Source organism: Agelaius phoeniceus, chromosome 5 (genome assembly GCF_051311805.1).
Source record: "Agelaius phoeniceus isolate bAgePho1 chromosome 5, bAgePho1.hap1, whole genome shotgun sequence".
Classification (NCBI taxonomy): Eukaryota; Metazoa; Chordata; class Aves; order Passeriformes; family Icteridae; genus Agelaius; species Agelaius phoeniceus.
Window position 1 is genome coordinate 37748692 of NC_135269.1, and position 14132 is coordinate 37762823.

At 37.6% G+C, this 14132-nt stretch overlaps 1 protein-coding gene across 1 annotated transcript in view; it reads right to left on the bottom strand.

The window, feature by feature from the left end:
- Nucleotides 1–14132, bottom strand: part of TRHDE (thyrotropin releasing hormone degrading enzyme) — a 210068-nt gene that overhangs the window by 163546 nt on the left and 32390 nt on the right. The window contains exon 3 of the mRNA XM_054631593.2: nt 6701–6827. Coding sequence (XP_054487568.1) covers nt 6701–6827 — 127 coding nt within the window. The remainder of the gene's footprint in view (nt 1–6700; nt 6828–14132) is intronic.

The following is a 14132-nucleotide window of genomic DNA, read 5'->3' on the forward strand; positions in this document are numbered from 1 at the left end:
CACATCCCTCTTCTTGAGCACCATCTAAATCTACCACAGTATCCTCAGTGATATAATTTATTTTTTATCCAAACCCTTTTGTATTTGTTTTCCTGCCATGTAGCTCTGAGCTTTGCATGGTAACTTTCATAGTGTCACACCATGCACAGAAAGTAACTCTCACAGTATCCTAATGACATATAGCCCCTGTCCTATAATAAAAACTACCATTCATAATGCCTATACAAATATGAAGTTCATTGTGGACCAAAGACCTAAGCTTTTCCTAGACACACTCCTTTAAACTAAAGCTACAGTTACTGGTATAAAAGATCTCAGCTGCTGCTCAGTCTCTGATGAACCCTCTTGACTCTCCAACATGTTATTAAAATTGTTCTGTAGCCTCTCTTAAAAATAAAATTAGTTCAAATGCTGGACATGGTCAATCAGGTATGAGAGCTTTGCTCAGGCAAGTGAAAGGAACTATAATGAAAACTACTCCAGTCACAGCTATGTAAAAAGCATTTTGGATTCATGTGCTTTTTAGGAGTTTAACCATCTCATATCAGTTAGAAGTTCAGTGTTCTGGTGATTCCCATAATTTCTATGGAGTTTCTGTGTGTCCAAGATCTTACCCCATTTCATAAATCCTACAGAAGTATTCACTTCATCTTTTATCAATCTAAAAATCAGAGATCAAATTTAAACTATCCAGATTAGTTTCCTCTCTGTGCAGCCAAAAGAGATACCTTTACTGGTACCTTCTCAGCCAAACTCACCATAAAATGTATCATTTTCTGAAGGCATCTGTGTTTCTCACAAGGTACAGAACTAAGAATAGACTGCTGAAATTCAGTGCACCCACTTCTACACTGGTACTAACTGTTCAAATTACACATACTGAAGAGTAGCTTGGGAAAATTCTATTTACATTCAGATGAAGGATTCTCCTGGCTCAAAAACAGCCCTGACATTTCCAGGGAATCTCCCACAATCCCACATGCTATTACCCTCTCATAATAGCATCACTCTCAGGTGGTGTTTTTCTCTTTTTTTCTTTTTTTTTTTAATTACTCATTTAAAAGCCAAGCTGATTTAGCCAAGTAGCCAGTGGGGACACTGTCAGACTGGGTCACCTTCTTTTTACTCTGGGCTGACTGAATTGCCACTGGCAATAATACTCCTGGACACTTTCCTTATCTGAGAGGCATGGCTTCTATTTGTGTCACAGTTAAGAGGGAAGGGAAGCCACAACATAATGAAAACATTCCATTCAGAACAGGATTATTTCCACCAGGGCCCATTCATCTTTACGCTATATAAGGCTACTTTATTCCTATATGTAACTTTTCCCATCTCCTGCAAACAATATCAGACTAGCTACGCTAATGCAACAGAGAGAGATCAGGCACCCCTTAACAAACTTCCAAACCTGTTCGAAAGCCCATTGTGAGCCATATTAAATTCACTAATGGAAATAATTGGTTTATCATTTGAAATAGTTTAGAGCAAGACAGTAAGTTGTAAGTGATGACTATTTTTTCCCTTCTTTGTTAACAATCATACTATGGATTGATTTCCTACGTGGTTTGTTTCAGTTTAGTAATTCACAGTTCCTTTTCTGTATCAGTGCATTGTTCTGAGAAAAGACATTGCTTTTCCCTATGGCTGGAGCTGGAATTTTTCCCCCTGGTGTCCTGACCAGTTTCTGTTTTGAAGTGCCCACAGCTTAGAAATTTAAAAAAGAAAAAAAAAAAAAGAACTCACATGCCAAAACCACACCCCAAACGGAAGAAGTGACACAGTTTCTCTGTGTAGGAATGATCTGTATCAACAAATAGTCCTCCATCTGCAGAAGCATTATGCTTTCTTCAAGTAGTTGGTCAAAGAAAATAGCAGGCTTCAACTGTACTGCCTAAACATGGGTGATAGCCCCAACTGAGAATTTTCAAAGCTATTAAAAAGCAATAAAACCATGTTAAACTGTCAGGTATGGGCCAGCCATGGCCCAACAGAATTTCATCTGAAAGCCAGCAGGACATTAGCTAAGAGTTCTCACAATACCCCATGGCATTTAACAGTACCAGTTAACTCTGTTTAGGTGCATGAATCAAGTTTTTAGTGCCTGCTATACTAATTAATGCTTTAATTTCATAGACAGAGAAGAAAAAATCAAGCTATCATGCTTGGTGTTGTACAATAATTTCAGTTCAGAGCTGGTCAGGCGGGAGGAAGCCTTGCCTTGCTAGAGAGAAAGTATGAGGGTAGAATTGTGAAACTTTTACATAACTTTAGCAGAGAATGCAGGCAACAAGATAGAGGTTCAGCCTACAAAGAGCAGCAGAGACAGAAGAAAGGACGAACAAAGTGGAAGAAAGCAGTAGCACAAGAAGTGCTAATGAAGATGATGGAAGATCAAGTAGGGCAGAAGGCAACATTGCAATGAATAGGTGAGGAGCATGTCCAAGAGTCAAGCTAATAGTACTTAAGCACTTAAATCAAAAGGAACAGTTAATCACTAGCGCTCACAGCAAGTCAGCTGGCTAACATAACAACATCTCAACACATTTTCTCTGGCCTGCAATGACTCACACTGCATGAGGCAGCAGCAGTTCTCTCTCACCGAAATGTTCACTGTCAACCATCAGGGAACGGAACAGAAGTACATGAGTTTCTCTTAAAAATCAGAATGGAAACATTCCCCTGCTAAACTTCTTCATTCTAATGCCTGAGTTATTTTCTACCTCATAAGAAAGAGATTAAATTCTTCAGTGACATACTTTAAAAACTGAATCTTCCAAAAATACTGCATGAGCAAATGTTAATGGTCAAATCTAGTCTTCCATTGTGCAGCATGTTCACTAAATCCCTTGGAAAATCATTTTCTGAAACCTTGCATTCACAATATCAAAGTGTTTTATGTAGCATAATGAAAAAAACATGAAATTTTTGTATGAAGTAGGTAATTAATACCTCAACTGCAACTGTAAAGGAAAAAAATCCCACCAAACAATAACCATATAAAATATATCAGATGGAACTACCAAGTTTACTATACAGCAAATCTAGAGAAAAAGACTTTCAGAAGTCGGAAAATATATTTCACTTAGGGGTGTTGGTGGAGGAGAGGCTGGACATGAGCCAATCTGGGCTGTATCAAAAGCAGTGTGACCAGTAGGGTGAGGGAGGGGGGGGGATTCTGTCTCTCTACTCCATGCTGCTGTGACCCCTCATGAAGTGGAGTCTTGGTTGGAAAAGCCAGTCAGCCTCTCCACCTCAAACCATTTACAACCAAAGAATCACAGCTGTCCACATAGCAAGAGGGCTTGATTACATTTTCATTCCCCATAGTGTGACTCTGACCTTTGAAGCCTCTCTTTTAAGGTGGTTTTTCTGTTTGTTTGGGGTTTTTTTTCTTTTTAAATTTCTAAGGTCTGTGCACTTCAAAACATTAACTGGTCAGGGCTTCAGGGGGAAAAATTCAAGACCTCTCCAGTCTAAAGACCCTCATAAGGAAAACCTCTATGCATACAAAGCAGTTTTTTGTGCAATGCAAACAGGATTAAAAACAACTATGTGATATAAATACAGAAATATTTTATATTCAGTAGCCATAAGAATATAATTAAAAATCCTTCTGCATACCTTTTTAGATTAAAAAAAAATTCCATAGTTTACCCAGCACCACTTTAACCAATGTTTACAATGACAGTATTATAGTCTTGGGAAAATCTAGGTTTTGTTTAAAAGACACGATTTATTTTTCATAAATGAAATTCATATCAAAATTATTGGTTTAAAACCTTACACAAGTACCTTCCAGTTCAGAGCATGAACTAGAGAGTAGAAAAAAAAGCTACATGCTACATAGAACTTTTAACTGCGGAAAATGTTAATTCCAGTCAGAGAAATTCCCAATTCACATTCATTACCAGAATTCATATCAATAGGAAAACAAACCTACTTCTCCGGTGCATTCAGAAGGCAGTACGGATCATATAAGATGTAAAAAACCTTAGCCACAGCCATCTGATTGCATGCAAGCACGGCAAGAAAGCCTGGTGACCACCAGTCAGGTAGTCCAGAGCAACAAGAGGAATTGGTTCCTGTAGAGATCACTGGCTGATGTATTACAAACTCAACTAAGGAGCACTCATTTCAAATGCCTTGGAAATGGACCCCAATGACTCAGAAGAGAAAAAATGAACAGAGATCTTTCTGATACATCTAAAGGGCCTAAATGTCCTCAGATACTCCTACCATATAGAGAGCTCAAATGGATGACCACACAGATGACAAAGTGCTTTGTGGGTGGCAGGTCCCTTGTCCAGGGAGAATCACCTGTAGTTCCAACTCTAACACACAGCCCCACAGACAGCACTGACACCAAAAATGTCTCACCCAATAGCCAGTACAGCACCTCCAAAGTCAACTGGTCAGTATTCCAAGAAAATTATTTTGTAAACATAAACTGTACTTGCAACAAAAATAATTACATTTGGTTAAGTTTCTTCTTGTTAGAACTGAAAAGTACGTGAAACTTTTTTTTAAATCTGTTTGGAACAGAACATTTTCCATAAAACTGTTGACATTAAAAAGCTTTCCAAAGTACATTCCTCATTTTTCACTCCCACTTTCACATTTAGAAGTGAAATTAAAGACTTCTGAAATGCCCTGCTAAAGAAAACATGCTCATTTTTCTTAAAACCATAATAAAGTACTCAATCCTTTGCAGTGCTGACAGCAGTAAATCAGATGAGTCCTAAGCTTTTGGAGAGCCCAGGTGCATTTTTAGTACCAACATATCTACCTGATGCACATGCTTTTTCAATTGCTGTCATTAATGCTGTTTTGTCTTTTCAGTTGGGAAATTCTTCAATACTACTGCAAAATCCCTATCATAGACACATTACATTATTACCATTTTTAGTCCTTCAATTCATCCATCAGACTTCTGTCCCTAACCTTCTAAACTTTGATTTTTTTCATAAGTTTAAAGCAAAAATAAAAATTCAGCATTTTTTCAGGTTAAAGACACCAGCGCATGCTTAAACATAGTAATCAGTGTTTGGTGGAACTGGAACAAATATACCTGTATTAATATGCAAATAAAATTCTTAAAAATATTTATATCACTGAGTTAAGAAATTTTTCTTCCTATATTTACATTAAATAAATTCAACCTTACTATATTATAAAAAATTATTCTCTATAGAAATTATTTTCTTGTACCACTACTGAATGGCTAAAGTCTTCACATAATATTTCCTATTAACAATTTTACTGCAAATATTTGATGAAAAAATACAACTTTACTTGTGACTATTCTTCCTGTTCTGTTCCAAAAAGATCCAAACTGGAATATATTCACTTACAATTTGATATTTTTAAAAGATATGCCACAGCACAATGACAATGGATATAGCATGTTGGTTTTACAGACCATATGCTGAAGTTCTGAAAGATACTCTGAAGCAGATACAGTTACTAGCACTGCTGCCAGCTGGCATTCTCAATAAACTACCTGAAGTAATGATGTTTGGATGTTTAGATGACCTTTAAGATCCCTTCCAACCAAAACCATTCTATGTTCATCTTTTCTATTCAACAAGTTCTTGATTATGTTTTCTCCCTCTGAATTTATGCCCCCTGTAAGCCTAGTACTTCCTTTACAAAACATTATTAATATGTTTGAAGACATAAATGAAAGTATACACAGAAAGTTCGTGTATACTAAATAGGCCTTATGCCTGTAACCTGTTATTAAAAGACACCAAGAAATAAATGCCACAACATACTTATAAAAATATTCATGCAATACCCTCATCTAGAAACATCAATTTCATTATCTATCTACTACACCATTAGCTGTAAGTCCAATAAACCTACGCAGCAGGTAAGGGATTTAATGAAATAAACCCTGACTTCCTGGGAGGAACACCTGTGGTTCCAACTCTAATACTTCTGATCAAATACATGCTCTCTTCCTGCTGCTGAGCAACAGGCTCTTCTGAGTCTTTATCAAACATGCTGCAAAGGAGGGAGGGTGTAATACTGTGGAAAGTATTTAAACGAGTAGGAGACCAATTGATTGTGGTGAAAGAGAGGATGAGAAGAAGCTATTTTTTAAAAATAATAGAAATTTATGGGGTTTACATTTAAAAGATCACAGTAAAACAAAATCACAGCACTTTTTTCAACAAACAACAAGACAATAAGCTTCTCTACTAATCATCATTAATAAGCCATATAAGCCATATAAGCCATAAAATCAAAAAAGAAAAAAAACAAGCCCACAGTCTTGCACTGCTACAGGTTGCCAGTTTCCACAAATGTTTTCACTTCTGTTCCCCATTTAAGGCTGAGGCACCAAGGTACAAGTATTACAGAACAAACATCTTCCAGTGCCTATCTCATAGGAGTAAGGACCAAAACTGACATCAAAAAAACAAAGAAAAACCCAGCCCACTTATCAGTGAAAGGTCTCAGGTTCTCTACCCATTGTCTAACAAATGTAAATACTGACTGCTTCCTGCTCCTTTCATTTCCAGGTTGGAGAAAGCATATTTTGGCTTCCCTTCCTCCACAAGGAAAAATTTCTTACTTACTGATCCTCCTAAATTAACCCAAACATTTAACTTGAAATCCAATACATTACATTCCTTTAGCTGACTTAATCCCTCATTTCTGGGTTAACTTCACATTCTTTGGGAAATCTTACCCAATTTTGGCAGGGAATAGGGCACTTTAAAATAATCTTCATAAAACTCAATGAGTCTCCTTGTAATATTTAGAGCATAGTCCCCTGATCCTCTTCGGATTGCATCAGGCCTTGCATATAACCGTACCTGTTAAAAAACAAAGCAAAAGTCCAATTTCAGCATCTGCCTTTTAAACCTATCCTACCAGAAGACGTGAATTAATTACCCTACAGTTGCTATGAGGTGGCAGGACTATTCCCTTAAAGCCAAATATGATTGTCATACAATTGTCAAGTCATATCATAGTTGAAAACCAGAACTACCACAATTAAAGTTACAAAGTTCAGAAGTCACAATCTCCTACTTATTTGTGTTGCCAAGTAAAAAACTTGCACTCCTTGTATCAAAATAAATATTCGAAGAAAATACATGTGTTTGTTAGAGATATGATGGAAGAGTGGATTAGTATAATGGTTCTCTGCCTACACTGAATGTAGGCAGGATGCAGTGACTCAGTAGGAGAGAAGTTCATGGTTTGTTAAAGGCACATTATATCAAGCCCTGAAAATATTAGTAGACTGTGAAGAAAGAAAATAATCGTTCTCTTTTCTCCTCTCCGGCAGTGACACCGTTACCCTCGATGAGCTATGGGAAGACTGCAAAAACGACCATTTCTGAGCTCATTCATGTACACAAACAATTAACATTCCTGAAACCTCCATGACTGCTTCAGGCTTCTGTTTCCAGAAAGCAGTAAATTAAAGCTGTTTGTATAAGCCACAGGCTGCTCTGTTCAGTACAACACAGCTCACACATTTTAATACCTGGAGTGAACCAAGTGAACAGAACTCACCTTCATAATTCAGCATTCAAGTATGACCCTGATTAGGGAGGTAGCAGAAATTACTGCCAGGTTATTACTTCTTCCTTGTCCTTACAGTCTGTAGCAATTCCTTCATGCAAAGATAACACAGAGCCCACAACTGCTAATCAAGATGGGGACAGAAAGGAGAACCACTTTTTGTTCTCTTTCCTCATACCGTGCCTGATGGAAGCAGCGTGTCCTTTGTCTCTAGTGACTGTAACAGAAGGTCTCTCCCCACAGTTCATAATGACCTGATGTAAATGAGACTCTCCTAAAGGTCAATCCTAGTAATAATATCTGACTCGCCAGTACTTTCTGTGGTAGGATTAAATCCCAGCCAGGGTTCCCAAGGAAAGCAGTAGTGCAGAAATCAGAGAGTATCAATGCAAACATGAAGGAGAAATATCAGCTTTGGAATGTTTCTAAATGCTCTACTCTGGATTAAGAAAAGCCGATGGGATTTTTGGCTTCAGTGAAAGTATTACCAAGTATTGCTTTACTGCTCTTTTCCTGAAGCAGTTCAGCCATCCAAGTGGAAACCAGATATCAAGCCTAAGTACAGTGTACCTTCAATTCTCTTTAAACCTACTGTCTCTTGAGTTTCAGTATGGGGACACATTACTTGCTTCATTACAATGTCTATCTTCATATTTAATCTTTGTGTTGTATTAGACTCAGTGTACAATCAACCATACATAGTTATCATTGATAATGTAAAATAGGTAATGGTGTAACCTGATGAGACATGTAATAAAGCAGACTTCTTATAATCACTACCTGAAAGCACATAGATCATCATCTGCGCTCCTCCAAATACTATTTTTATTTATTGCTTCCTTTCAAAGTTAACAGTAATGTGTACATTGAAATGTTCCCTTATCTACTAAACTAAATACAGGTTTTAAAACAAAACATGTATTAACCACAGAGTTTATGGAAGGATGTTAAGAATCACAATTAGATTTGTGATGAACACTGTTTTGTATCATCAAACCTTTATACACAATTCTGCATAATTGCTTTACTGGCACAGTTGACTGTATCAGCAAATTAGGGAAAAAAAGAGTCAACCAAGTATGCAAAAAATCATTCAATTTGACAGTGACCAAATCTGTCCATAATAAGAAAGAGGACAACAGAAGGGAAGAAAATAATAAGGAAATAGAAGAAAAATCAAGGTTCAACTTATTGTATTACAATGAATGTCTCCTGGAAAATATAGAAAAGGCATTTTATGGTGTCTGAGATGGAGCCAAGGTACAAAAGCTGCAATGCTGCAAACTCTCATTTGTCTCCTGCCTAATGCTGAATGTAGTTTTATTTTGCCCATAAAGTTTCCCTATGTGCCCCTCTGCCTGCCCAGAATAGCTCTGGACTGCCAGGCCTCCATGGCTCACACCAAGGTCACCTGTAAGCTGGAACACAGTTCAGAAACACCTTTGTCCAGGTCTCTCAGGGGCTTTGAGGCAATAGATATCGTCAAAGCAGTCAACCATCTTCAAACACTGGGTTTTGCTTCTGCCTTTCACCCAGCAACCACTGAGCATGAAATGTATGGAGAACCTTGGACTACAGACCTACCCCAGCCTCAGAAATTCCCTCTTGGTCAGCAGAGGGCTACCACAGGGAACAGTCTGTGACACTCTGCCTACCTGGCTAGCTGCTTTGGATGGCACATTCTGGTCACATTAGGTGCCATTCACAAAGTGAGGAGCTTGGTCCAGAATTCAGTCTAAAGGTTGGCACCTATAAGTTTGAAACTGAAGCCTCTAACTTTCACACACTGATGTTTCTTTAACGTGTTTGGGCTTATTTTGACCATATCTTACTTCCAAAGCCATCAAATAGGGACTATATTATTTCCTTAGTTTATAAGAAGATTTTCAGTCAGAAGTAATAAAGTTTTTATATTCTGCTCCAAAGAGGAACTTAAGTAAAACAGAATCACAATTAAGACATGAGATTTGTTTCAAATAATTTGTTTGCTTCCTACTTTCATTTCAAAAGACAGGTAGGTAGTGTTACTTTAAAACTGCATTGGACTGAACAACAATGCTGAATTTTTATTTATTTTCCCACAGGCTGTTTGACCACTGTCCTAAGATTTTGATTTTACAGTAATTTAAATAAGAGAAAAAACTAAGTTTTGTGCAGGGTCGGCCTAAATATATAACTACAAAAGACAAACAGGTTTCCAGTGTAAGTGCATTCGTCACTCACCACAATGGCACCTACTGCCCTGCAAATGTTATTAATGCTCTTCTTCATAATCTTTGCAAGATTAGGTTAGACTATTATTTTCATGTAAGAAAGTGGAGACCAAAGAGAGACTAAGTAATTCTGGGTGCCTATCTTGACACCTCTCAATGTCAAGTCTATTTAACAGTTTTATTGCACATATTTAAAGCACTGTTCCTATTATATCTTACTGCAGTGGTGAACACTTTATCAAAGTTTTGGCCACAGGTGCCTTAGTTTGGGCATTCATGAAATCAGCAATACATGATTAATGACTAAATGAGACTCTTCAGTTTATGTTATTTACTTGGCATCCCACAGCAACTCTGGTGGCAGAGGCAGGGAGGGAATTCAAAGCAGGCATTCATCCTTGTGACCACTTAACAACCTGCACCAAGCACCTTCCACATCTGGGAATTAATAAGGTAGGTTCTGTTTGGACAACAGGTATATGAACAGAACACTGTTGGTCTTCTGATGCAGTCAGAAGCGTCCACTGAAAAATATCAGAAAAATGTTATGAAGAATCACATTCGTAATGACACTGCAATAATACCACCAAATATAATAAAGTTTACACAGTTAACCTAAATTCTGAGGGTTTTTCTTAGCTCTCTTACATCTACATTGGCAACCACTACCAATTTTTCAACAGGAGTTTTGACTACAAAGAAGAAAAACCCAGCTCTCTCATTTCTCCCTCAAATTGAACCACACTGACTGTCTCCTTCCTATCACAAGTTTGAGCAACTAGGTTTGTGCCTGCAGCCCTACAAACCAGATCTCCTCTATAAGATACTTGTTAATAACTCTGAAAGTTATTAGACATTCTAAATGAAATCTCAGCAACATATATTTTCTCATTCTTTTCTAAAGTGGGCAAAAATGTGAGTTGTTTCCCCTTGTTTGCCTTCCAGAGGCCTGGAGTAGTTTCAAAAGAACTTTAAATAAACTCAATATTCAGCCACACTCAGACAACATTTAAAAAAAAAATCATTGTGAAGTATTATTTTAAAAATATTAGTAACCTTACTCAGGTTCTTAGAATTATTTTGGCAGCATTAGCAGAAAAAGTACTAAAATATTCCTGAAACTTGTATGGTAAATTCCTTGTATTTGTTATAAGTGATCAACAGCCTACTCCTCTATAGTTAGTCAAAATTATTTGCTATAGAACAGCATACTTTTACAAACAATTTGTAAATATTGCAACATTTTCTCTAGTCTGTCTCAGTATTTCAGCATCTGCTACACAAAATAAGTTGAAGAAATTTTAAAAATATTGGTAATACCAGGTTGCCAGAACAGATAAATGTGGTTGTAAAATAAAAACTGTTTCCCACAGAGAGTCATGATATATGCTAAGAAATGTGCAACGTACTTAAAACAAATCTCATCTAACTGAAGTCGGGTTATTACAGAGCATGAGAAAAATCTTCCTATCTACAACAGGTAAAAATTATCCATCAAAAAGAAAGCTAGCACTTGAAAAGAAAAGAGAGATTTTCTTGTCTTATTACCTCAGAGCACTTCCAAAAACTGTGAACTAGTAACTATCTACACTGGGTAAAATTCTGACAAGTACAACTCTAGACAGCAACACACAACTTAATTTCCAGAGAATAGCAGGTTCACCAAAATTGTTTCTGTTGTACCAAAGACTAGTGATAATTTTACCATGTAAAAAAACAGAGGAACAGAATAAAAAGAAGTAGAACTGTTCTGTTTTGAAATTTTAAAATCACTGCTTTTCTCTTTTTCTTTTTTTTTTTCTTTTTTTTGCATTAAAAGTTAAGTGAAAAGGAGCAGAGGATTAAACGGATGACAAATGGTAAGGAAAAACCTGCAGTAATTTTTTCACACTATGTGAAATACTTTGGGTCAAACCAAAGGGTTTGTACAGTTCTGTAGGTAGAAAGAATATGGAATACATTCAGCATTTTGATCACAGCAACAAAAAGGGAAAATCCATTATTTACATGTGTCTAATTGCAGAAAGACTGTGTTCCAACATTCTCCCATACATGAATTTACTACAGATAAAGGAAGACCAGAGAGAACTGCACAATGTTCTTCCTCTGGCACTAGAAGATACTTTTGCCACAAGCCTGCCAACTTGCTTTCCCAGGGAATTAAGGAAGTTGACTACCAGGCAGATGTTACAGTAGAAGTTTGCATGCCTGAAGCACACCCATACACGAGAGCCCACCTCTTACTGTAGAATTAAATATGCACGTCTACATTTGAAGTAGCTTTTGAAGACATTATTTTCTATGTCACCTTCTACTTCATGTGTGCAGCCCCTTTGAAACCTTTGTTCTTGAAATGGTGCTATGTTTTTAGGGGAGCATCACCTTGCTTCATATCAAGATATTTGTATTCTTTTATTTATTGCTATAGTAAAGTTTACTAATCACAATAAAAGTTTACTGATCACAATAATCCTCTATAATAGTCTGCATTCATTCTGCAAGGCATCTTTTCTATAAATGTTTAGCCATCTTTTCCATGTCTTAAGACCACTCCAATTGCCATCACTGTCTTCCCCTATGCCCTGGGGGGAATCACAGCTCACTGGATGAAAAATCCTGCTCCAAGGAAATAAAGTGGACCTCTATTTTAGCAAGGAAAGGCTTCTGAAGGCAGATGGCTCATCAGGCTCTGAAGAGCTAAAACAACATCTGCTGACTTCAACTGAATGACTCCTGTTAACTACAGGGGCTTTCAGACATTATGGAGACATGACTGGTCCAGCCTCTGGGCTAGGGACACTTCTACCAAGGCAATCTTCACCAACAGCATCTGCCATGTGTACAGTCTCTCTTTTTAGATCACCACTTGAGCAGTCCTTGTTAGTCAGTTGCACAGTAAGAAAAAAAAGGAAAAAAAAATTTCTTTACATACAGGACTGTGCTTTGGCCATGGCCACTGATAGCTGAGATCATGCGAAGCAGGACTGGATCTCACACCTGTATCTCATGCTATAAACAGCTCTCTGAATCTTGAAAACAGCCTGATGCAGGATTTACACGGGGGTAACTACTGCTGTATCTCTGTCACAGAATCAGGTACAAAAAGGTCAGCTTTGAGGCCGACAAGGGGAGAAGAGGCATGTATAATTCTAACCCCTGGATGACACCATCTGATATCACAGATATTGCCAACCATCTCACCACACAAAACCACTCCCAAAGGTACCCACATGGAGAGCCTTTTCCTATCTCTGAATGCTGTCACATCACATAGGCATGTGGAAGCAAAAGAGACTTGAGCCTTGCTCTCATTTAGCTTCCTGCTATTGGAGAGATGCTGATCTCACCAAGCAAACACAGCTAATGTTCCAAGGCTGGCACATACCTGTTTTGCTAATGTCTAGGTGTCCGCTTCTCTTTTCGCCTGTCTTTGATCCATTTTGCTACATGTACTTAAGTCTGAACAGACAGAGCAAATGAGAGTATGGAAACTGAGCCTAAGTCTGGTGACAACCATAAATCTTGTTTTCTCAGGCAAGCACGGATTAGGTAACCTTGTATCAACACGGGAATCCACTTCACAATTAAGGATAGTTATCCCTCCCACTTACTTCCCACAGAATTAAAAGTAACTTTGTCAGGTGTTTTAAAGGAGCTTGGAGTGCTTTCCCATTATGAAACAGATGTTTCTGCTCATCAACTGGTGTCAGCAAAGCCATTCTGGGAATAATGTCTCTTCTTTAATCCCTTCCTCAAAGCCAGCAGGCTCCACATAAAGCACCGCTCTTGGGAGGCCCCTCCAGATAAGCTCCAGTTCTCTGTGTGACTATACCCCCAGGCTTAGTCCAGCACTGGTACATTTGGGATATTAAAATGATTTAAAAATCTCAGTTCAGAAAGGGCTTATGTGTTAGTTTAATTTCAAATAGGTGTTTAACCTCAGACATACCTTTACATGTTATAGATACAGAAGGCCCTAGTATTACAACAAAGCAGCACTTACAAATTTTATAAAGGCAGATTAATAGTGTGTTGCTCTTTATTTCATCTGCAGCAACTTCAGTAGTGACACTCTCAGCTAAAAAACACATGCATTGCCACTGTACTTCAATTTACTTGATAATCTGAAATCTTTTATAGTTATTTTGCTCACTGACTATTTTAGGCACAGGTATTGTTTTTACTACTTCTAGAGATAAAGATATGGTCACATCACACATTTAATACAGCAGACATATGTCTGGATCCAACAGCCATAGCTGTGAACTCCCTGGATCACTTCTGCAACCAAGGCATTGCATCTCAAATGGGATTTTAAATGTGATAAATTCAAAATAAATAACAGTTCACTACACACACAAACAAGCTACAGGCCAG